The 24272-nt window shown below is 53.2% G+C and overlaps 2 protein-coding genes across 9 annotated transcripts; both read right to left on the reverse strand.

Annotated features, from left to right (window-relative positions):
* Positions 1–103: 103 nt before the first annotated feature.
* On the reverse strand, positions 104–11610 carry IL17RC (interleukin 17 receptor C). 4 transcript variants are annotated; one of them, XM_065933175.1, is made up of 19 exons: positions 11273–11610; positions 10982–11003; positions 10653–10805; positions 10296–10370; positions 10098–10207; positions 9378–9489; positions 9064–9108; positions 7388–7527; positions 7104–7163; positions 5296–5350; positions 5028–5209; positions 4883–4933; positions 3453–3498; positions 3193–3314; positions 2853–2912; positions 2284–2332; positions 987–1082; positions 842–880; positions 104–748 (listed from the first exon to the last, which is right to left on the reverse strand). In XM_065933175.1, exons 1-19 carry the CDS (start codon positions 11375–11377, stop codon positions 129–131), a joined length of 2142 nt encoding a protein of 713 aa, XP_065789247.1. In that variant the 5' UTR covers positions 11378–11610; the 3' UTR covers positions 104–128. The 4 variants fall into 4 exon arrangements, with proteins under 4 accessions (XP_065789247.1, XP_065789249.1, XP_065789248.1 ...); XM_065933177.1 differs by lacking the exon at positions 9064–9108; XM_065933176.1 differs by lacking the exon at positions 842–880.
* Positions 11611–12531: 921 nt separating this feature from the next.
* Positions 12532–23666, reverse strand: IL17RE (interleukin 17 receptor E). 5 transcript variants are annotated; one of them, XM_065933185.1, is made up of 16 exons: positions 23628–23666; positions 22381–22396; positions 21692–21814; positions 20975–21072; positions 20462–20717; positions 20228–20367; positions 19261–19329; positions 18095–18161; positions 16922–17097; positions 16795–16842; positions 16666–16714; positions 16332–16483; positions 14619–14687; positions 14089–14140; positions 13908–14006; positions 12532–13417 (listed from the first exon to the last, which is right to left on the reverse strand). In XM_065933185.1, exons 4-16 carry the CDS (start codon positions 20990–20992, stop codon positions 12849–12851), a joined length of 1764 nt encoding a protein of 587 aa, XP_065789257.1. In that variant the 5' UTR covers positions 20993–21072; positions 21692–21814; positions 22381–22396; positions 23628–23666; the 3' UTR covers positions 12532–12848. The 5 variants fall into 5 exon arrangements, with proteins under 5 accessions (XP_065789257.1, XP_065789254.1, XP_065789253.1 ...); XM_065933182.1 differs by having other exon boundaries at positions 16332–16480; positions 22732–23634; XM_065933181.1 differs by having other exon boundaries at positions 22732–23634.
* Positions 23667–24272: the final 606 nt, after the last annotated feature.

The raw sequence follows: 24272 nt of genomic DNA on the forward strand, positions 1-24272 counted from the left end.
AGACGTCTCCGGACTGCACCTGTCCGGGAGTTAAAGGGGCGCGGGGATACCGGATGCTGGTAGTTTGGTGAACAGTCGCTGAGGAGACACACTGGAGACACGGTTAGAAAAATAGCGTCTGACTTTATTCAAGTCCTGTCTCCTGCCTCAGGCCCCATCCCGCGTCCTGTCCCCGGGGGCCGGAAACAGCTATCCAGGGCGGGCTGCAGGGCCCGGGACACTTGCTCCGCTCTCTCCGCGAGCCGCCGGGGGCGGGGGGCGGCGGGCCCCTGCAAAGTCCCCAGAAAGTCGGGCAGCTGTGAGGGCAAAGAGAAGACTGGCACGCTGCGGAACAGGGCGGGCACAGCGTCCGCGGGCAGCAGTTTGTCAAAGTAGGCCCCGACGTAGCGGCCGGGCGCGCGGCCCTGCAAGAAGTCCGGCAGCACGCAGCTGAGCGAGGCAGCGAAGGCATCGTGGGGGCCGTGCGCCCTGGGCGCCGAAGTAGCATCCTGCAGCCATTCGCGGCACAGCGCCACGGCCCCGGGCGAGAAGAGCAGGACCACCACTCCGCCCTCCTGCAGGGTCTGACGCCGCTGCGCGTGGAACCAGGCCAGCGCTCCCTGCGCGCTCAGATCGCGGCGGCTCCACAGGTCCACGGCCACGCGCAGCGGCAGCTGGCACAGCGCCGAGGCCAGGGCGCCCACCAGGCGCTCGAAGCTCGCGTCGTCGGCGGAGTAGAGAAGCAGAGCCGCGCGGCTCCGGGCGGCAGCTGCGGGAGAGAACAGAGCGGGAGGGAGACGTGAGCTGGCCCGAGGCCCTGCCCGCTGGGGGCGGGCCCCGCCCCGCTCTTGCTCACACTCACCCCCCGCGCGGATGTCCTCCTTCAAGAGCCTCAGCCACCCTGCGAGGGGAGAGGAGCGGAGGCAGCCGGTCAGCCCGGTCCCCGCTTTCTCCTGGCCAACTTCCAGTCCTGCCCCCTGGGGAATGGGGAACTGGGAAGCGCTCACCTTTCACATGGTTCATTTTGAGAAGACGGAGAAGGAAAAGCACAGCGGCCAAGAGTAAGCAGGCCAGCCAGACCAGGACCCAGCGCTGGTGGATGTCTAGGAGAATGAAGGGAGAAGATGGGCTTGTTAAGAGACCCCCACTTAACGAGAAAAACTGAGGCTCAGAGAAATGAAGTGAGCTGCCCAAAGTCAGAGCTCATAGGGTCAGAGTATAGGGTATGAACACAGATCAGTCTACTTGGGTGACCTTGGATAAGTGACTTCACCTGCCTCAGTTTTCACCTCTGTAAAATTGAGATAACAGTGCTATCTAGGGTAGGGTTTTGGGTGAAAAAAAAGAAAATGCTATCTACTTCAGAGGATTCTTGTGAGGACATAGGTATTGACCCACATAAAGCACTGAATATAATGCTGGATGGACACAGTAAGTGCTCAGATGTCAGCTAAGATTATTGTCCCCACTCCAAGGCTAGGGTTGCTGGACTCTTGACCTCACTCTCTTGGATGACTGCAGCAGCCTTCTATCTGGTGTCCCTGACCTCTTTCTTTTTTGCCTCTAACTCATTATCACATAGCTCAGTTGGTAAAGAATCCACCTGCAGTGCAGGAGACCTTGATTTGATCCCTGGGTTGGGAAGATCCCCTGAAGAAGGGAAAGGCTACCCACTCTAGTATTCTGGCTGGAGAATTCCATGGACTGTATAGTCCATGGGGTCCCAAAGAGTTGGACACAACTGATTGACTTTCACTTTCACTTTCATTACCACATGTCAGCCCGAGATCTTTTTAAATGCAAATTTGATTATAGCCTTACAGGAAGCTCCTGCTATTCTTAATATAAAATCCAAATTGGTTACATTGGTTCCCAAGGCCCTACAATGGCCCTCATGTCCTCATCTCATGACAGAGGTCTACCTCTCAAAACACAGTCACACTGGCCACCTTGGAGTTCCTCAAAAAATCACCCAGGGTCTTCACAAAAATGCATCTTTACCCACCCCCTTCATCTAGCTCAGCCTTCAGAGTTCATGTCCAACCTTTCCCCTGAACTCGCCTGACCTAGGTCAGCTCCCCTCTATAAGCATTCAGGGCTTTGGACACTGGCGTGAGGACAAGGATCGTGTCTCTGATGATGCTGGGATCACCAGATTAGTTTGTGAGTTAATGAGGGAATTACCCTCTCTCTGGTTGATCTTAGCCAGGGAAGGACAAAGCCATTGTGTGTGCTTCCCTGGGAATGGTCCCTGTCAAGATTCCAGCTCCCAGTACAGACAAGGGCAGTTCTTGTAATACTCACACTTGTCCATGGGGCAGGCCCAGAGTGCTCCCAGGTCATTGTCCCACAGCTGTAAGATACAAACAAAAGCAAATCCAGGGCCCCAGCTTGGTGGTCCACACCCACCAAGTTCCGGTCCCAAGTTTGCAGCCTCGACCATGCATATTTCCCCCACACACAGCAGGCTGCCACAAGCTGCTCTGATTTGCTCATGCTGTGCCTGTTTCCTGGACTGTGCCTTCCTCCTGGTGCCAGAACGGGCCCACAGAAAGAGATCTTTCTTTGAATGTCCCCTGGAACCCAAAGCTTAACACATTGGTTACTGACTGTCTTAACCCAGTGGTTATCTGTTTGCTGGTTTCTTACCCAGCAGTGAGCAACTGGGGACAGTGGCTCAACCCTTAGCTTTCCCCCGGCTAGACACAAAATAAGCACATGGGTGGGTGGGTGCTAGAGGACAGTGAGGAGAACCCTGCCCCAGAAGGGTTCTCTTTCCTGCTAGGCACAGGAAGAGGTAGAAGAGGTTTAAGACAGGGTTTGAAGTCTGTTGCCTTTTGGCATTGGGAAGGGCCCTCCTGCCACCTACTTACCTGTAGACACTGGCCCGACTGCACGTCTTGTAGTAATTGCTCTCCAAGGCGAGCTGCCCTCTGCCAAGCCAAGGAGTGGGGGCTGTCACCTAGAGGCACCACACCTAGGAGACCACCAGACTACAGGTGGGCAGAATAGTTGGGGGGGGGGGGGGAGGTGGTGCTGGGAGACTTTTGAGAGGCCAGTGAGAACAAGGCCCAAGTCTAAGTCACCCCCACATTCCCAGTGACCAGCACAGGGCTTGGCTCTGAGGAGGGGAACGTGAAGAGAGTGAAAATTTGAGGTCAGGTATGAGATGGAGCTGGAAAGGGACATGGAGGAGGGTCCGCCATCCCTCACCGTGGATGCCCTGCTGAGCAGTGGGGTGCAGCCACTGGGTTCCAAGGCACAGAGGGAACCATTGTCCTGGGGGCCTCGTGTCTCCACCAGCAGCATGTCATCCTTGAGGGGTCCCAGGGAGTCTGGAAAGGGTGAGACCCACTCTGAGTTAGACCCAGCCCAACCCTGCTCCATGCCTGACCTTCACCCAGGAGCTGGCACTTCCTGGGTCCACCCCATCACAGTGGCCTTGCCCCAGCCTCCCCCAAGGTCCCACTCACCAGCCCACAAGCACTCTTGCAGCTGTATCTTCTCCCAGGTGCTCACCTGCTCAGACGAGGCCAGAGTTAGAGACATGAGGAAGAGAGAAGCTGAGGCCAGAAAAATCAGAAGAGAAGGAAGGAGAGGCAAGGGGGAGGCCTGTCAGGTTGGGGGAGGAGGTGGTCTGGACTCTGGACCTGAACTTAGGCAGATCTAGGTTCAAGGCTGGTTAATGAGGAATCACTCCATCTTTCTCAACCTCAGCGTTGTGAGGTTATCTGTGCTAAAGGGCCTAATGGCCCTAAATTGCTTCCCTGTTTAATCTCTAAACTGTCTGAACTTTTTTGTGACCCCATAGACTGTAGCCCACCAGGCTCCTCTATCCGTGGGATTTCCCAGGCAAAAATAGTGGAGTGGGTTTATTTCCTTCTCCAGGGGATCCTCCTAACCCAGGGATCAAACCTATGTCTCCTGCATTGGCAGGCGGATTCTTTACCACTGAGCCACCTGGAAAACCCAATCCTAAATTAGCTCTTTTCATTTCTTTAAAAAAATAAAATTTGTTTTTGATGTGGACTATTTTAAAAGTCTTTATTGAATGTTACAGTATTGCTTCTGTTTTATGTTTTGGTTTTTCAGCTGCAAGGCATGTGGAATCTTAGCTCCCCAACCAGGGATCAAACCTATACCCCCTCCACTGGAATGCAAAGTCTGAACCACTGGATTGCCAGGGAAGTCCCTATTCTTTTCATTTCTGATAGCACTTTATATATACTCCCTTCTCATCTAACCACCTTTTCAAAGACGCCTCATCTGACTGCCCCTCTTGAAATTGCAACTACAACCCTCCTTTATCCTTCCCCATCTTTTTCTATAGCAATTATACACAATTATAACAGACTATGTAATTTGCTCATTATGTCTGTTGTCTGTCTTTTTCTATTAGAACATAAGCTCTCTAAAGGTGGGAATATTTATTGGTTTTATTCACTGACACAGCTATCCCAAGAGCCTAAAACAGTGCTTGGCATACAGTAGTTGCTCAATAAATCTTGAATTAATATTTTTATAACCACCCTTTGAAGTTGTAAAGCAACCCATTTCTCCAGCTAGGGAAATGGGATAATTATAGCAATTAATCAAAGCAGCTAAGGTTTGCTGAACATTTAGTTTGTGCCAGTCACCAAGGTGAAGCACTTATTTAATCTTCATAACCACTCTATGAAGTAGTTACTATCATCATCCCCATTAAATACATGAGGAGACTGACATTCAGACAGGTGAAGTGCCCAGGCTCTCATGCCATGCACTGCTAAAGTAAACAGTGGAGCTCCTAAAGAGGAAGCCGGTAACCACTTTGCTCCAGGGACCCAAGGATAAACTGGATCCAGAAGACTGGGGGTCCGTGTGGTCCTGTCCCCAGTTCAGTTCTCTGGCACCCCCTTCTTGCCTGGACACAGACGTTCGGGTGGCCTTTCAGCAAGGGGAACTCAAGAACCTTCTGTGGAAAGAGGATAATGCATGAGGTCATGAAAGTGGGCTCCTGGGCTCCCCTTCCTTCCCCAACCCCAGAAACCTCCTGCCGCTTCACTTACATTCACAGTAACATTTTCTCGGGGCAGCGGCGGGACCAGCGGCAGGCAGGGGCCCCCATCCAGTGCCTGCCAACACAGAGTGGCCTCGGCGGGCAGCGAGCACGGCGCCTCTAGCCGCCAGCCCCGCGGGGGAAGCAGCTGCAACCGGGTAGCGCGCCAGAGGTTTCGGTGTGCGCGGGGGTCTGCAGGCAGAGGACCAGGTCACTGTACGGCTCACCAGCAGGTCCCTCCCGCGCTGCTCCCGGCCTCGCAGGACCTGTTCACTCACCCTCCTTAAAGGGGCAGATGCTGGTCCTGACAGAATCGGGCTCCAGAGGCCACACCTAGGAAGGAAACAGAGCTCCGCAGGTCATTTCAACCCAGCCAACCCTCTGCTTAAAGCCCTGGGGATGCATTCATTCAGCCCCAAACAGTCAGCCCTCCTTGGCCCTCCTTATCCACCTTCCCTCATCCTCAGATCAGAAATATTTGGGGAGAAAATTCCAGAAAGTTGCAAAAAGTAAAACCTGAATTTGTCTACAGGAAACTGTTTATATAGCATTTAGGTTGTATTCGGTATTATAAACAATCTGGAAATGATTTAAAATATATTGGAGTATGTGAGTAAGTTATATGTAAATACCGCACCATTTTATATCATATAATGGACTTGAGGATCACAGACTTTGGTATCCACAGAAGTCCTGGAACTAATCCATCTAGGATACTGAATATAGAGGGAGGACGTATTTCACAAACATATGGTCTTCTTGTTCTCTGCAAAGTCCTAGAATTGCACACATTTATTCTGTCGGCAATCCCCATGCCAAGATCTGACAACATCTTCATTCAACAAATTTTTAATGAGTACCTACTATGTGTCTTAGCACTATGGTAGGCATGGGGACATTCAACAATTAAATCCACAATCACTTTGTGAGAATATACTACTTGCCAGGCACTATGCTAAGTGTGAAGAACACATCCATTTATTCTCCATTTATTCTTCCAATAGACTTTTTAAGTGCACCCATTCTTGGCTTAGCCTTGTTCTAAGCACAGGAGAAATATAATAATTTATTCAGCAAACCTTTAAGAGCACCTACTATGTAGCAGGCATTGTGCTTGGCAATGAGAACATTTTTGTCAAATGAGAAATGTTTGTCACAGCAAACATTTCATGAGTGTCTATTATATGTCCTAACACTGTACTAAGCAGTAGAGTTTCACACATTAATTCATTCATTAACTTAACAAACTTGATTAGCACGCACTACATGCCAAGCATTATGCAAAGCTCCAGGGAAATTACTAAACTGAAATAGAATTATTTCCTTGCCTTCAGGGAAATTACAGATTCACAGTTGTAGTAAAAATAAAACAAATTAATAAATCAAGCACTCAATTTACCGAGGATCTGTGGTGTGCAAGAAGAGACAGGTGCCCAAATAACAAAAGAAATGATAAGTAATGAGCAGAAAGGACAGAAATGCAAGAAGGTTTGGACATAGGGGAGGCCAGGAGTTTGAAAAAAGGTTTGGGAAAGAGGTAACATTTGAACTGGAAGGATTAGGGTGTATGAAAAAGAAATGAGGGTGTTTCAGGTAGTGAGAATGAGAGACATGAATCTTAGAGGGAGAACATGGGACCTGATGACCAATTAAGTGGACAATCAGAGGGAGAATGTATTATTATAGCATATATAAGCTGGAAGTGGCACACTTCCTTGTAACAGCCCTCCTAGGCTGGTACTGTTATTCCCATTTTACTTATAGGAAACAAGCTCAGAGAGGTGAAGTGAATTGCTCAAGGTCACAGAGCTAGGAAATGGCAAGAATCAGGATTCAAGTAAGTCTGAGTTCACAACACAGGCTCTACTCTCCAGGGAGGCCCAGAGAGGGGACTGGAGGAGTAGCAGAAGTCTTCAAAGAGCAGGGAGAGTGTTCAAGGCATGCACAAGAAGAGGACTCAGGACAGCAAAGGTCGGAGGGGGGAAGCCCCCTAGGAGCCATAGATCCCACCAGGAAGGTGAGGACCAACCCTCTCACCAATTCCCTGATCCCCTTCCCCAGGCCCCCAGTCGGACTCTGCTCCTACCTGAATACAGAGGCAGGGGACCAGGTCTGTGTGGTTCAAGGTAATGGTCTGTGGCCCAGTCTGTGGGACAAGTAGAAGGGGAGAAGCTGGAGAAGATGAGTAGGAGGAAGGCTGCAGGCCAAAGTTAAGGACATGAGGCGGGCAGCTATTCCCCCACTGATGATCCTTGCTTTGACTGTGGGTGGCTGTGTCCTTTTCAAGGGTCCCCTGTGATAAGGCACCTGCACCTTTAGCATGGGTGTCAGCCTACGGTGAGAATGGACTTGGGGAGGGGGAGGCCTCACCAGGTTACTGTGCCACCAGGGTTTTATAGGGCCTTGGGCTTGGTTCCAGTACAGCGAGAGGCCAAAACGCTGCTCCTCAGAGACATCCAGCACCAGGCGCACGTCCTTGCCATCTGCAGACACGTTGAGCCAGGGCAGGGCTGTGGGGGGATGCAGAGACAGACAGTCTTCCCTCACCTGTTCTGCACACCCAAGCCTGGGTCATACCCACCCACTGCCCTTTGGAGTTTCCTTCAAACCACTTAGACTAGGGGGCCCCTGGAGGGCAGAGCCTGTGTCTCCATCGCGAACCAGACTTTGGCCGCACCCCAGGATGGAGCCCGTGCAGACCCCAGTATGGGGTCTGGAGATGGCTCTTCTCCTTGCTTCTCCCTCTGCAGCCAGAAAGTACCCTGTAACCACTCAAATAAAGCTAACTAAAAATTCTCCTCTGCTCAGAACCATCTGATGCCTGCCCCCACCACCTCACTCCTACAGTAAAAGTCAGGGTCCTTACAATGCCTGCAAGTCCCTCCCGTCTGGCTGCTGTGACCCCTCTAATCTCATTTCCTAGCACTCGTGTCCTTATTCACCTGCTGCAGACACACTGTTCTCCTTAATAATACTTAAACATACCAGACACACTCCTGCCTCAGGCCCTTCGCACTGGCTCTTCCCTCCACATGGAACCCTCTCCCCTTGGATACACATATGGCTCCTCCCTTGCCTCTTTCAGGCCTTCTGCTGACTGACCACTGACCACTGCCACTCCCAACCTTCATATCCCTCTTCCCTGAATTTTCTCTGTAGCATTAATTACCATCTAACTTATTGTGTATTTCACACTTCCACGTGTTTATTTTGTCCTCCGTCACCTCTACTGTGACCCTGACTCCCAGCTAGAATGTCAGCTCTGTGAGGGCAGGGATTTTTGTCAGGTTTTCTTTTTTTAATTGGTTTATCTCCAGTGCCTAGGGATATTCCTGGGGCAGAATAATCACTCAATAAATATCTGATGACTAAGTGAATCAAGGTCTACTAAATGAATAAAGACATGAAATCCGTGATGTGTATCTGTATATCAAAGCCCTGGTGCTGAGCAGTCTTAAATGAGTTACCAAAGAGGCATCAAGCTTAAGTTTAAGAAACTAAGCAGAAAATGAAGTTGAAATAATTTGAGAGTTCAGAAGCACCACAGTGTTTCTACCTTGATGTGGCTGGTAGTTCTACAAGTGTACACATAGGTAAAAATTAATTGAACTGGAATTAAAATTAGTGGACTTTACACTTTTCTGTATGTATGGTACACCATGATAAATAAAGTATTTTTTTAAAGGAACAAAAGTCCAAATAGTGCACGTGAAAAACATCATCAGAACCTTGAGATCCTTAGCCCTTATTTTATGGTTTAAAGCTATTTTTATTTTGATATATTAGGGGGAGGTTTACACCATAATCCTGACCATGCTTTGGACCTCTGGATGTCCCTGGTATGAATAAATATTTGTTCTAAGGAGTGAGAATTCACCTTTGAATGCCTGGCACTGAGTAGGAGCTACTGCAGATCATGTGTGATAAATGGGTGAATGAGTTCTGTGAGCCTGTGGGGTGTGGCAGCCAGACCTGAAGTTGACTCCCAGGGTCCCTCCCACTCCAGAACAAGCCCCTCCCTCCTCCCAGCTGGACCTAGCTCCTACCCCAGCAGCTCTGAATGTTGTCCTGGACTTCCAGACCCCTGCAGTCTGGGGAGAGATCACAGAAAAGCCTCCAGTGGGGTTAGGGGCCAAAGAAAGGAGGGGGGCAAACCAACCCCTGGGAAGACTCCCTGTCCCCTCAATATCACCCATATCCACTTCAGCGCCCGCTGGGGAGCAATGTCACCTGGGGAGGCTGGGGGTGAGAGTGCCTGAGTGAAGTTGGGACAAGGAAGGGGGTGAATGTAGGACAGTGGCCAGTGGGGAGAGAGACAAGGGGCCAGACTTGGGGCCCCTCAGGCTCTGGGGTCACTTACCAGGGAGCTGCTGCGTGAGATTGAGTTCCTTCTGGTACCTGGGCTGAGTGTAGGACCAGATTTGCACCTCAGCCCCCAGGGCAGCCTCGAAGCAGTCAAATACTACAGAGCCCTGTGAGGAGAGGGTGGCGGAAAGCTGGTGGTATAAGGCTCAGAATCCTCTCCATGGACCCTCTCCACTCACCCTCTGCCCTATTCCCAACCAACGACTATACTGTATGGCCCCAGATTCCATCGTGAACGTGTTCTCAAGGACTCTAGTGCTAAAGCACACACCCTCAGGAGGAGAGGCAGCAGGGCCAGTTAAGGGATTACAGAAGAAAGATTAAACTTTCCGAGACTCTTCCAAGCTGGGCATTATACCAGGTATTTTACATATATCAACTCATTTAATTCTCACAACAGCCATATGAAATAGGACTATTCTTTTTCTTTTTTGGTGGGGGAGGCACACATCTCATGGCTTGCGGGATCTTAGATCCCTGGCCAGGGATCAAATCTCAGCAGTGAAAGCTGGAAGTCCCAACCACTGGACTGCCGGGGAAGTCCCGAGGTGGGACTATCCTTATTTATGGATAGGCAAACTGGAGCATGAAGGACTGAAACGACTTGCCCACAGCCCTGCCGAAATCAGGACTGACTTAAAGAGATAGTGCACGTGAAAGTGCTTCATGAATTTCATCTTTAGGAAGTGGTTAGCGTTATTATTGTTTTGCATACCACAGACTGACCAGGCTGCACCAGGGCAGCGGGCACTTGCACCTCCAGCAGGACGCAGTGGGCAGTAGGGTAGGCCTGGAAGGAGAGCACGACGTGGGCCTGGAGAGAGACTGCGAACAGGGCAGGGCGGCGGTCAGGCCCAGGCGGCCAGGGCAAGGCTCTGGGCAGCGACAGCTCGGTCGGCCAGTTTCTCCTCACCGTTCCTAGGCTCCTCAAGCTCTGGGTCAGCGGCTCTTCTGAACTTCTCTTCTTTGTCAGGATCTCCCCAGTACCCTGGAAGGGCCCGAGAGCAAGGTACAGGTCCAGCCTCGGCTCTGGGTTTGGCCTCCTTCTAGGAAGCTCGGTGCTTGGAAGCAGAGGCCAGGCCTGGGGCCTGGGGGACGGGCGGTGAGACCAGGCTGACTTGGGGGGTGTGCACTTGGCATGTGACTTGGCCCATGTCCTCCAGGAGAATCTGAGGATGCCCCGGGCTGCCTGACAGACTCCCCCACCCTCGTGTCCAAATCAGACACACTCACGTGCACCCAATGCCCAGTCACAGGATGCCAGGCTCACCGTGCACGGCCAAGTGGACGGCCACACGCACACAGAGGTCACAGTCAGTCTCCTCGTGGCACCTCAGCACCAGCTCCGTCTGCAGGCGCGTGGGCACCAGCACGGGGCCTGGGGCGGACTCGAGGCTCCCGGGCAGGCAGAGCACGTCACCATCTGCGTGTGAAGGGCGGGGTGGGTGCTGAAGCCACTCAGACCCCGGAGTCCGGATACACCTGACACCCCCGGAGGGCCAAGGAGCTTTGGGCTCTCCCTGGGCTGAACAGCTCCCAGCCCTCTTTCCTGCTGCCAACCCAGGAAGACCATTCCTCTCTAAAAGTAGAGCTACTCACCCCAGAGGTGGCAGGACAGGCCCTGGGAGAGAGGTAAAGACAAGTCAGAGTTTATGCTTCCAAACCTAACATTCCCTCCGCCGCCGACTTTCTCCCTTTTTCGAGTCCCTCCCAGAGGAACTCAGATCTAGCTCTTGCCCCCTCCCCATTCTTCTCTTACCCCATCAGCACCCGACAGACCAGCCAGGGCGGTTCTGACAGGGATGGCAGTGACAGGAGCCAGGCTAGGGCCTCAACAGCCCTGGACCGAACCTGGAGACTTCCTCAGCCCGCCCAGGTCCCCAGACTCACCGGAGAGCAGCGGGCCGTGTCCTGAGGCCCCACAACCCTCTCCAGAGAGAGGACCACGGGGTTCCGGCCCAGTGCCAAGGACAGAAGGAACCAGGGCACAGGCATCTTCCAGGTGCCAGGCAGCACCCAGGCCTGAGGCCCTGTCCTGCCCCCCCGAGGGGGGGCAGACACCACACCTCTTCGCCCACTCAGCCGCGGACCTCGGGGCAGGAGAGGCTGGAATCGCTCCTCAGCCTTGGGGTCCCAGCGCTGGCCCGCTCTCGCTCGCCTCTCCAGGGAGTCCTGACTCCGGGCCAGTTCCAGCCAGAGTGCTTTCGTTTTGGCTCCCGGCAGGCAGCCGTCTGTTCCCGCCCCACCCGGTCCCTCCCACCAACACCAGACTTGGGAGCCAGCAGCCCTGGACTGGAGCGGTGGCTCAGTCCCTCCTCCTCTTCCCCTCCTCCTCCTCCTTCTCTGCTGACACCTGGCTGGGAGGGGCCCTGGAGAGGGTGGTGGCCTAATGGGTGAGTAAGGGAGCTCTTACTCACTCTGGGAGTCCCTAAGGAGGAGGGTTCTGGGCAATCCGGGGCATTTTCACTTCCCACATGACTCTAGGACTCCAGGTCCCTTCCCACATTCTCCTTGGGCCTCACTGTGGAACAGGAGCTCTAAAGGCACTAGAAAGTGGGCTTCTCATCACTGCTTGGCTTATGCTGAAGTGTGGGGTCAGGGAGGAGGAACCCAGGACCCAGAGGCAGGAAGGCAGGGTCCTAATTGTGCTGTTGCCACAGGCTAGCTGCGCAATCATGGACCCACACCACCTGTTCTCCTTTCTTCTCTCTGAAGAATCACAGTGAGGATCAAGATCTGTAGATCCCTCTTTGCCTTTTCAGAGGCACTGCTTGTGAGAACGTAACAAAGGTGGATGTGGATGTGGACACAGAGGATCTGGGCCCACAGAATGATGTATAACCACCCCTGGGTAGGGTACTGCTGACCCTTCCCCCAGCTCAGCACCCTGGGCACACTGAAGAAGCACCCTGTTTCTTAGTTTACCCATCATGTTATCTTTTATTCACCTGTCAGTCTCCACTGTCCCATCTCTGCCCCCACCACCCAGGGCCAAAGATTCTTTCCCTGGGTCCTGAGCCCTCCCTCCCTCCAACTGTGGGCAAGGCCCCCATCTGGAAAAGGCAGATCCTTAGCCCCAAAGGGGTGTTCTGCCCCCCCCCCAACACACACACACAGCCCCCTCCGCCCCCGTACGCCCTGGAGGCGCCTCCCAGTCAGAAATGCCATCTCTTCTGCCTCCCCAAGCCCTGTCCCAGCCTCTCCGGTGTGGACTGGAGCCTACGTGCACGATTCTCTGGAACTTCTGGAGAGAGGAAGTGTGATGATCCCCACCCACCGCAGGACTGAGGTCAACGGAGTTCTCAGTAAAGAGAGACTCTCCCTGAGGGTTCTGAGGAAGCATGAGCAGGAGGAAGAGGTTGGGCACGGGGGGACGTGGGGAGCGGGCGGGGACGCCGAGTGAGGGGGTTCCAGCCAGCTCCCCTACGCCCGCAGCCACAGACATCCCGACTGCGCTGAGTTCTGTTCAGCCTTGGTCGGCAAGTTTGGCGGCCTCCAGTTCCAGCCTGCGGCACAGCTCTACGCGACCCCGCAGGCGCGGCCGGGCGACGAAGCGGCCCCGGGTGGTGGCTTCAGTAGAGGTCCGAGCGTCCAGGGCGCGCAGCAGGCGCGGCAGGTCGTGCAGCAGGCGGTAGCGGGGCAGGGCGCGCAGGGGCGGGGGAATGTCGCCCTTGGCGCAGAGACGACTAAAGTAAACCAGCAACAGCAGCGGGCGCGGAGTGGCACGGAGCAGGGCGCGGAGCAGGGCGCGCAGGGGCACAGCGCGAGGATCCGGGCCCCCAGTGGGGCTGGGGCCGGCGCTGCTCCACAGAAGAACCACGGCGCCCCGCTCCCGCGCCACACGCGCCCGCGCCGCCCAGAGCCACGGCAGGGGGCCCACGCGCGCCACCCGTGTGCCCTCCCAAAGGTCCACGATCACGTCGCGCCCGCCGCCCAGCGCGGCCCGCAGCAGTTCAGCAAGTGCTCCCACCAGGCGCCGCTGCGCCTCAGACTCTGCCACGTGCAGCAGCAGCACCGGCCGCGCTCGGCCCGGGCCTGGGGGCGGGAGAAATAGATGAGCAGGGTTGGGGGCTAAAGGAAAACCCAGCCCTCCCCTTCCAGGTCTCGGGGCTACCTGATAGGGTTGAACGTCACCCCGCCCCCCGCCCCCCACCTTCCCTGTTCCTCATCTGCGCCAGGGTTGGGTACTCAAGGCAGCTTTAGTCTATAGGGCACCTTTGGGCTAATTTAGATAAAGGTGCCCCGGAAGAGGCAAGGGCGAGGGCGACAGGTGCAGGGCTGGCTGCATTTCCACCCCACTTGCCTCTTGCCTAGAGACGCCGCGGAGGCGTCTCTAGGGACCTTTGTCCTGCTTTAACCATCTCTGCCCACTAGGGGGCCTAGGGCTAACAGCCTTGGTAACACAGGGCTGGTGGCCACGGCAGGGAGGAGGCTCTTTGGGAAGGCATCCTGGACAGGGGAGGAATGGGAGGGCAACTGGCCTAGGAGCCAAAAGAGTCCTCAGGTTACCTCCCAGTGAGCGTACCTGACAGTGGGCGCCGGCACGTGAGAACCAAAACAACTCCCAGTAGGGTGGTGAAGGCCAGCAGCGCCAGGATCAGGAGCCCCAGGCGTCTGTGAGAGGCTGAGTCAAGCAGCGTGAGGCGAAGCCCAGCTCCTCAGCGCCCAGCCTCCCTCTCACTCCCCGGGCCCTCCCAGGAACTCACCATCTGGACACAAGAGGCGCTTCCAGGCAAACTGGACATCTGACCTCCACACCTGAGAGCACAGAGCCCCCACCCTTGTGAGCCAGGGTAAACCCTCCTCCCCGGGGAAGCCGAATGAGGTGGGAGGATGGAGAAGGGGACCCTGGAGAGGGCATTTCTCTAGCACAGGGTTTGCGTCTGGGCCAGCTTTGGCAAACTCAGAAACTAAACCCAAAGTGGACCAGGGTATCCACGAGGAGCTGGAGGGGCACAAGTCCTGACTGAAGCAATCAGACACCACTCAGCTCCCATCCCAATTACCACGTCTGACTGTGGACACAAAGCACTAGGTTTTCTGAGTTTTCAAGAAACACCGGAAGTCAACTTTTTAAAATGTGACTTCTCCCACCAATTAAATGGTGGCAACTACTTCCAATTTTGAACACTGTGCTGGCCAAATCAAACATTTTTACCAACTGGATTTGCCCCATGTGCCACCTGTGGTGTAGATGCCAGTGGTGTGTATGCAGAGTGAGGGCAGAATTCCGTACCAGGACACAGCCTCCAGGCCTCAGGAAGGGAATGATGAGGTCTAGGGTCACTGGGGTTGAGCCCTGAGTCTGTGGGAACAAAGAGAAGAATGACTGTCCCCATAGAGGCAAATCTGGCTCTGTACGGCCCTGGGCCTTTGCCCATGTGGTGTTTTTCCTTTCTCCATGCCACCCCCACCCCAAATCCTACCAGGCTTAGGACCAAGTGCCACCCCAATAAGAAGCCTTCCCAGGCTTCATTCCCAGATCCTGCTGATCATTCCCAGATCTGAACTGTGGCACAGATACACGTTAATCAGGCACTCATCAACATACTCTGGGTACTGACTCTGTACCAAGCCCTGAGGAAAGAAGGTGGACACAGATATTGATTCTGTCCTCCAGTAGCTCACAAACCAGGTTAATCTCTGCTCTGCAAACCTGGAGGGGCAGCTTGTCCATCGGAAAGAATGTAAGTTGTAGAGTCAGGAGACCACAGTTAACAAAAGTCAGGCTTAACTATACTGCCTTTGTGGTTCCTAGCAGGGGGATCTTTGCATCGAGATAGACTACCTTCCTCCTTGAGCCTCAGTGTCTTCATCTGTGTATAATGAATAATAATCCTTATTTTACTGGGTTACTGAAAGCCTCACATGGGAATATACAGGTGGATGCCATTACAATACACAGTGTAGTGTGTATTCATTTAGTAGCAGTGCTTATTTATTACACGATAGGCTCCTTACAGGCAGAGACTATGTTACATACTTTTCTTATATCTCCAGGGCCTATTACAGAGTGGGAACAGAGCAGGCACTGAATAAACGCATGCTGAACTGACGGCCCTCCGTCTATAGGCAGGATGTGGCTTCACCCTGTGTTCTGGGCGTTGGTTAGGGTGGATCAATCTCCATTCTTTGGGAACACCCTCCACCCCCTGCCCCAGCCCTTCCTCAGCCCCCATTCTCCAGCCAGCTGTGAGTGGGTATGATACAGTGGCTCTCAAACCATGGTTAAACTTAATGATGTTCCCAGCTCACAGCAGTAAAGGAGTCCCTGGATATAGCTCCCTATTTTAGGTCATCCCACATGAGTTCGTCTTAAATCTGTAGCATTTGCTACCATCTGTCTGCTTGGGAGCCCTCAAAGAATATGAAACAAATAAACAAGCTGCATGTGAGTAAGAAAGAAATGAAGAGAGCGAGCATGCTTAGTCAGCTTGGTGCTGTGGTTTTGCGGATACATTTGATGGTGGTTTTCATGTTAGAATCACAGAAGAGAGTCCGCTAGTTAGCTGTTTTTAGTTCACATGATAGAGTTAAATCTGTCAGTGGTTCACAGTATTCTGCAAAGAGCACTTCAGCTTCCTGGAGCTCTGTCTCCCAGACACAGAGAACTCCTGCCAGATGCCTTGTGGAGGCAGGCAGGGGTGTGTGGAGGATAGCTGAATGAGGAGAGGGCATCAGTACAAAATGTGGTGGCAGTTGGAGTGGGTCAGAGAGCAACTGGGAGTGGGAGGGCCAGCCTCTTGCCTGTTTATCCCTGTTGGTTCAGAAAAGGAAAGGCCTAGAAACTGCTCCATCAAAGACTCCACTGACTGGCAGAGGAGGCAGCTGAATACAGGCTTGTCAAGTCATTAAATCAGCAGATGCTGTAAGTCAGAAATCTGCTTGCCTCTCCCTGATGTGCTCTAATCAATAGGTCCCAGGGAGCCAAACTCTGGCGAGGCCGTACCTGGCTGACGCTGTACACGGGGGGCACCAGGCTGTCCTGCCCTGAGCCTGGGTGGCTCCAGGCAGCACTGAAGGTGACATGCGTCCTTGAAGAGAAGTGGAGGACCACCTGCTGGGCCTGTGTATCCATGCTCACATTCCAGGACGGGGCTGCTGGGGAGGGGGGCAGGTAGGGGAGAGCGTCAGGTGACAGATGATGTTTTGTGGGAGGTGACAGGAGCTGGGCTGCAGTTGACAGAGAAGTCTAGGGCAGGGATAGAGTTTGACTTGACCACAGTTGGGTGAGGGTGAAGTGGTGGGAGAGGGGTCCCAGCCAGGGTCACTTATTGGCTCACCGAATGTCCGGTGGGGGCATTCAATGTGGCTGCTGTTTCCAAAAGAGAACTGAGAAATCCAAGAAGAGCAAGTCAGCAAGCTCCAGGCACCATGCACACCCTCCCAGCCCCTGTTGCCCATGCTGGTACCTTGAAGCAGAGCTGGGGATGCAAGTCCACTTTCTCCACGACATACCACTGTGGGGGGAGAAGGGAGGTGAGAGAAGGCCCCAGGCCCTAGCCCTGCTCGCCCAGGCCCTAGGAAGGCCTGACTCACCCCCTCTGACTCTCGAGCCGTGGCATTGGGGAGGTCTTCGCAGAGGGTGGGCCAGCCCCGCCTCTGGCACAGGGAGGCCTCCAGCTTCAGTGGGCAGCGGAGTGTCACGGCCATGACCATCTGATTATGCTGGCTGTGGTCAGTGAAGTTCATTGACTCCCAGAAGTCTGAGTCATCTGGGCAGGCAGCGGGGGCAGAGAGTGAGGCCCAAGAGGCCTGAGACTGATCCCGATCCCCAGGGCATCAGGAGATGGTATTTCTGAAAGGAGCTTGGCACAGCCATGGTCTGCCTAAGTGATAAAGGAGCATGCTGCTTCCAGCCCCTCCTGTTACCTTTTATATTTAGCTATCTCCTCTCCTTCTTGTGCCTCCTTTCTGGTCAACTACTTGCTGCTCCCCAAACTCAAAATCTTCATATCTTTTCTTACATTCCTCTCAGAATTAGGAATGCTTTATTCTCCCTTCTCTTCTTTCTAAATCCCGCCCTTTTTCTGAGCCCAACTCAGGTGTCACCTCCTTTAGGAGACCTTATCTATTCAACCACCATGGGCTTCTCCCTCCCCTGAGACAACCACCATGGGCTTCTCCCTCCCCTGAGACAACCATCATGGGCTTCTCTGTCCCCACAGATCATGCCCTATAGCCTATTCCTTAGATGCAGTCCTGCGCTGGACCATGGACTGCTTGCTGCTGCTACTCATTTGTCATGTTTGAGCATCCTGTCTCTGCAATTTGGGCTCAACGATATGCATAGATGTCACCAACCACTTTCACATAAAATATTGAATTCCAGTCTCATAAGGAGTTGGAAAGTGAGGCAGGACAAGTACTATTATTTCACAGATGAGGAAACTGAGGCTCAGAGGAGAATGAGTAGCAGAGCTGGGATGTGAGCCCAGGTCTTCTGATCCCCCCTCTTAGGACACTGCCTCCTGAGATGGGTATTTCTGAACCTCCCACAGTGCCTAAGACAATGTTCAATGGTCCGATTTAGCAGACATGGTAGTCCATGACTTGCTTCTGCACTGATTCCAGAGAGAAAGTGCCGCAAGCTTTCTGCGGACTTCCTCCCATACCAGTGCAGAGGGTGTGCATGTGTGTGCATGTACGTGTGTGTCGGAGAGAGACAGAGAGGAGGTGTGCGTGCACAGGAGTCACATGAGCAACACTCACAGGCTTCAGGCTGGCCCTGGAAGGGACATTTCTTGCGCCTCACGGTGTCCTCTTGCAGGTAGGATGCCTGTGGGAGAAGGGAACAGGGATGGAGGTCGGAGGACTGGTTTTCCTGACATCACTCAGACTTGAAACTCATGCTGGCTTGCCTTTGCCTGGAATGCAAAGCCAGCTCAAGCTGCCTGAGCCGGCTGGGCACCAAGGAGGGGGAGCCGTGTGGGGTGCGGGCCAGGGTGGAGGTGCCTGGGGAGGAACTCCAGACTATAGGAGCGAGACCAGTGAGGGAGGGGTTGCGTCCTCTTCTCTGGGAGAGGAGAACCTAGCCCCAGAAAGACGCAAATCATGAGGTCCACGTTCCTCAACTTCTGCCTTCCCAGGTGTCCATTCTCAGCGATCCCCAAGCTGCCAAGTGCCCTGACAGGCCTCTCCCCCCAACATCCAGTAGCTGTACCCCTCGCAGGTGCTCCTCATTACATGTCTGCCTGTACCTTCCCTTTCATCTCCTTCCTGGTAACAAGGCCCCCAGACTTCTCTGTCTAGCCCAAATGAGCCTTTTTTCAAAAATATATTTATTTATTTGGCTGTGCTGGGTCTTAGTTGCAGCGCGGGAGATCTTCAGTTGCAGCATGTGGGATCTAGTTCCCTGACAATGGATCAAACCCTGGCCCCCCTGCACTGGGAGTGTAAAGTCTTAGCCACTGGACCACCAGGGAAGTCCCTTAAAAGAAGTCATAATGCTAGGCCCCCTCAGCCCTACAGGCAGAGGAGGAGGACTGCCATGTAGGGCTAGTGGGAATGGCACTTCTGGAGCCATATGCAACCTTGCAGTGGCCATGACCCTCACCCTAACGGCTCAGAACACCCAGTGAAGGCAGCTGTCTATTCTGCGCTGTAGGTAGGCTGAGGCTGGGTCTCAACAAAGGCAAGGTGGGTTTGGGTGGGGTTGAGGTTGGAATCACCCCCAGGAATATCCCATGATCAGCAGGACACCTCCACCCATGACCCAGTGTGAGGCTCACTGTTGGGCTGGCACCAGTCTCCCCCAGCATCTCATTAACACCAGCCCTTTTAAAACCGGACTCAGTGGAGGTACACTTGACCAACTGTGCTGTCTGGGTGGCCTAGGAGGGGAGCCAGGGACCACCCACACCTTTTCCTCTGCTTACCTCAATGCACAGACAGGGCAGAAGGAATTCATAAGGCAGGTCTACAGTGCGGCCCCCAGGCACAATTTTCTGTGGACAATTCAGCAAAGGGAGAGATGAAGAGGGGCCTGAGAAAAAGCAGAGGCAGCCTGACCAAGGGCAGGGAGAAGCTGGGACTTACCCACCATGCATCCTGCTCTTCCTCTTATCTGAGGCTTATTTCTTTCACTGACAAATTTCTTCTCAGGGGATCTCTGTTCTATAGTCTGACCATCTGCTCTAAGGGTCTCAATACATGGAATGTGGGGAGGGAGGAGTTGGGGAAAGGAATATACATTTATTGAGCCCCTATTGTATGCTGGGGAGGGTGCTAGGTTCTAGAAGCACCAACTCAATGCATTAAATGCTAGCATCATGATGTCGGGAGGTATCATCATTTTAAATGTGGAGAGCTGAGGGACTTGGGTACAGCATCAGTCCCTGCAAATGGCTCCAACTGTATACAAGAGTATCCATGACAACTGGAGGTTGAGGTGGGATGTCAGGCCATAGGCTGGGAGAACAGGGGACATCTCATTCCCTGAGGAGCAGTGACAAAAGAGAGGGAGATCGAAGGGTATCAAGACAGATGTGACCAATTTATTAATTTCTCAGGGAAAACAACTTTTTGGTGGAACTGAAAAGGCAACCTGAATCTCACTGAGGATCATCGCACTGAGGTTAAGTGCCATATTCCTTTCCTTGCTAGGCATTCATGGTTGTCCCAGGTCTCTACCCTCTCTTTCCTTCCTCTCCTGCCAGGAGACATGGCCCCCTGTATTCTCTCTCTAGTTCAAAGAAATCTTCATGATAGGCACTTCAGACTTGTAAGAAGTCTTGGAAAATTACCATTCCTCTCTGGGCCTCAGTTTCCTCATCTGTACAATGGGTAGGTCCTTTGGCTCCAGCCCTATGTGATTTGGCTTTATGGGCAGATGGCACTTCATACCTGGGCATTGAAGAGATGGCTCAGGTCCTCACACTCCAGTGCCCACTGGTGGCAAAGACGCACACTGACCTCTGGGCCTGGAGGAATGGTCACTTGAATAGCCCTTGTCTCAGGCAGCAACTCAAAGGAGAACTCAGGTCCTGGGGAGAAGGGGGATTTGGGGGCCTTGTCTCTTGGCGTTAGCACAGGCACCACTACTTGGCGCCACCATCTCCAGTCACACGACGTGCCTACCTCCAAGCTTTTGTGAGTTAGATCTGGAGAGACCTTCCCCTGCCTCTGGATCCACAGGCTGGGTTCTTTTGGAGCGCAGTCCCACGACGTGCCTACCTCCAAGCTTTTGTGAGTTAGATCTGGAGAGACCTTCCCCTGCCTCTGGATCCACAGGCTGGGTTCTTTTGGAGCGCAGTCCCTTGTGGGAGGTATCTGGGGAGGGGCTGGAGATGTGATGGCCCTTCTCAGATAGGCAGCAGCTACTCAGCAACTTCCTCTGCAGACAGACAGCAAGGTTGGCCTCAGGGCAGGAATCAGGAACTCTGGCTTCTATTCCTGTCTGTGGAGCCCGGGGCACGACAGGCAAGCTGCTCAACATTTAAGCTTTTGTGTACCTAACTGTGTAATGGACAGAATAGTCTACGTCAGCCCCACACTCTCCCCCTCTCTTGGGTGACTGGAGAACAGGAGGAAAGGCCAGAAAGGGAAGGGCTGTGGGGCGTAGGGCAGGGCTGGCACTGGCAGGGGGAGTACCTGAGCAGATGCTGGCATCCTGTGTCTCCTACAGAACCAGAACTTGTAAGACTTTTTGGATTTCTGCACTAGGAGGTGGAGCCAACCCCACTGAAGACCTGCACAGGAAACAACACATTTACTATCCAGCCCTTCATAGTCCCGCCCCTATCTGGAGACGTGACCTGGTGTTGGACGGTCAATCATTTTACATCGGGGAGGGTAAATGATCCCAAACTTCTATAGTCCTGAAAGTTATGATACGATCAAAGAGAATTAATTTCTTAAGTAGAGAAAAATCTATGTATATACAAAAATTCATAGTAGCATTCTTTATAACAGTGAAAAATTATAAACTGTCAATTCTTAAGCAGTGTGTGGGAATTTAATATGTCCCAAGCACTGAGGTAGGCAAGAAAAATGTAGAGTTGAATAAGATCTATCTGTTCTTTCTTACAAGACAGATCTTGCCTTATAACCAGAACATAATAGTAGTAAATTCATAGAACTGAAACATTTTAATTCCCAAAATTGGTACCAACTAAAAGGAGAAACACCTTCACAAAATGATACAACAGAACTCATCAGTCACAGCGTGCTATTTCAGGATGGCCGCAGTCTCTGCTGAGGTTGACAACAGGACCAACATCTCTTCTAGTATGATATGTTTTACTTGGCTCACCCCAAACTCCAACTCCCGTCTCCACTAAGAATGGCCCAAAGGGCTGCTTCTCATACCCGAGGGGCCTGACACCAGATGCAGGCACCAGCAGTGGGGACAGTGGCACCACCAGGCACGCCAAGGCTTTGGGGGGAGGGGAGGGGCCGGCTGGATGTGGTAAGGAATCTGGGCAGACCTTCCTGTGACAGAAGAAAAGGAAGTCAGATGGTGAGGTCCCAGGAGGTTCCTTCTGCCTTAGACAAGCTGGACTTGTGGCTGAGCACTGCCACTTACACCCTGGCCAAGTGACCTGAGGCAAGTCACAGACTCCTGTAAGCCTCAGCTTCCTCATTCATAAAGTGGGGCTGCTGTCAAGCTCAAGTAAGATATTACGTGGGAAAATATCTTGTAAAGTAGAAGGTAGCGTAAAATAAGGAGGATCATCGTTGTACGACTGACTGGTGAGGGACTAGTCAAGGTGGAAGGCCTGGATATTTACCTGGCTCTCATTTAATCCTCCCCACAGCTCAGGGACAACAGTTTTCATTGTACAATCATTTCTGCTGTGCTGCTGTACCCCTCAGACCCATGCACTGCCCGAAGCCAGTGTGGAGTATGTGGCAATATTGCAATGCAAATCCAGGCTTGTCCTCACTCTAGGAAACCCTGTGCTTTTCCCTTGATACTATGCCACTTCTTAAGTAGAGAACAAAAAATTAGAATGGAGGAAACAGGGAAGGGGAGCAGGGCAGGGAATGAGACTCACCAGTGAAACTGCCATCCTGAAAGCACAGGGCCCGCGAGGGAAAAGAAAGGACAGAAGGATAATTAGTAGAGGTTCTCACAGGGGTGTTCCCCCTGCAGCCTTGGCCTCACATTACCTAATTTTGAGACCCGTAAACCAATAGCCCATCCACTCTGGCTCTCTTCTTCCCAGCTCCACCCTGCCCAGGCCCTCGGTGCCCTGGGACTATGGCTATCCCTTCAAGATGGTGTAGAGGACACGCTGATGCTGCCATCAGAGCTTAGGAGCCTGGGTGGTAGGAAAGGACAGGCAGGAGAGCGGGAGTTTTATGAGCCTGTGCATGCCCGGTGTCCCCAGCAGCGGCAGGCGCACCTTACCATGCGGGAGGCCAGCAGACCGTGGGTTCTCCAGCGGGGAAGGAGGGGGCAGCCAGTCCCAGCAGAGGCAGACATGCCAGTGAGCAGCTGGAGGAGAGGCAGGAGCAGGGCTGCCAGTCTGGGGCTCCCCATGGGCTTCCGTGGGGTCAAGGCGCCCAGTGCATGGCTGCACGGCCCGAAGGTGGGCGACGGGGCCTGGGCCAGCTTGCTGCGCAGCAGCTGGGAGTGCGGTGCCAGCAGGAGCCCTCGCCTCAGCCTGCCCCTGCCCCGCCCTGCCCCAGAGCTCCTCCTCGATCCCAACCAGCCAGCCAGGCCACATTCCTTCCCCAAGCGCAGGGACTGGGGGACATCTGCCCCTCAGAAAGCCCTGCCGCTCCCCTACCTAGAGGGCAAGGGGGCTCTTGCTCTGGCAAAGAAATAACAGGAAAGAGGCGGGTACAGGGCTAGGGGGATGGATGGCAGGTTGCATCTACTTAACCCCTCCTACTCCTGCAACACCCTATAGATGGAACCCGCCCCTTTGCAGCTCCTGGACTTGGATCTCCCCTGGACACACGCTTCATCCTCTCACTTAGAGGGCTGACAGAGCTATCAAGCACTTCTGTGCGTTGGGTGCCGGAGATTGAGGTGACTGAGCACTATTTAGAGTGGGACAAGAAAGCGCTAAAGCAGGCACATAAAGCTCACGCGTCCCCCCAACGCACCCTGGCCCCTACCTGGCTGACTCAGGATTACAGAGTAGCTTTCTGACGACCCACTGGCCAGTTCTTCTAGCTCTTTTGCAAAAGGGCTTCCAGCTTCGAGGATCCACTAATCAGTACAGTCTGCTCAGGAGGCCCTAGAGTTCAGAGACGAGTGCTGGAGCAGGGGGAGCGGGCCCCACGCACTGACCTGGTTTCCTGTGGTTTCCGATGCTGACGAGGCTCCTTTCTCTGTGGGGACCCTCCCCGGCGTCCCACGGCTTCCTCCAGCTCACGGAGCATTTGAGCTGCTTCAGCACTCACCTTGGGGACACACGCAGTGGAAAAAAAGTTGGGGGCACACCTACTGGGTGAAGTTACCTTGGGACTGTTGTTAGCCCTCTGTACCTTTCAGTAGCTTGACCATAGCTATCTTTAGGCCAATTCTATCAACAGTTTTTAAGTCTTCAGATCCACTGAATGAAGACCCCATTGTACCCATTATCCTAAAAATACTAACTCTTGAGTTCCTTAGAAAGATCTTTTCTTATTCTTTATGTTTCTCCAGTGCCTAGAGTGGATGTCATGGAATAGATGCTTGGTAGTTGAGTAAATGTAAACTATGATGTTTCACCTAAGCAGTTTACTTCACATTTCATAAGCACTTTCAGAGCTGATTCTCTTAACTACCTTACAAGACAGGTAAGTGAGAATTAAGGAGAGAAATAAGAAGCAGAAAGGAGAATGATTTGGTCAAGGTCTCTAAGCCCAACTCAAATTCTGCCAGCCTCTCACGGTTCCTTTCTGTTTTCTACCATCCTTATGGCCTCTCCTCCCACTGCCTCATGCCCCTCTG

Source organism: Muntiacus reevesi, chromosome 4 (assembly GCF_963930625.1).
Source record: "Muntiacus reevesi chromosome 4, mMunRee1.1, whole genome shotgun sequence".
Taxonomy (NCBI): domain Eukaryota; kingdom Metazoa; phylum Chordata; class Mammalia; order Artiodactyla; family Cervidae; genus Muntiacus; species Muntiacus reevesi.

Excerpts from the sequence above, each read along its gene's own strand:
- IL17RC (XM_065933175.1), bottom strand. The coding sequence starts at position 11,377 with ATGCCTGTGCCCTGGTTCCTTCTGTCCTTGGCACTGGGCCGGAACCCC. Across the intron at positions 11,004-11,272 it reads ACACGGCCCGCTGCTCTCCG|GGCCTGTCCTGCCACCTCTG; the intron begins GTGAGTCTGGGG and ends CCTCTCTCCCAG. Across the intron at positions 7,528-9,063 it reads CAACATTCAGAGCTGCTGGG|CCCTGCCCTGGCTCAACGTG; the intron begins GTAGGAGCTAGG and ends ATCCCCCCACAG.
- IL17RE (XM_065933181.1), bottom strand. The coding sequence starts at position 23,055 with ATGTGGCCTGGCTGGCTGGTTGGGATCGAGGAGGAGCTCTGGGGCAGG. Across the intron at positions 20,718-20,974 it reads GGATGCCAGCATCTGCTCAG|AGGAAGTTGCTGAGTAGCTG; the intron begins GTACTCCCCCTG and ends GTCTGTCTGCAG. Across the intron at positions 16,715-16,794 it reads ATCCCCAGCTCTGCTTCAAG|TTCTCTTTTGGAAACAGCAG; the intron begins GTACCAGCATGG and ends TGGATTTCTCAG.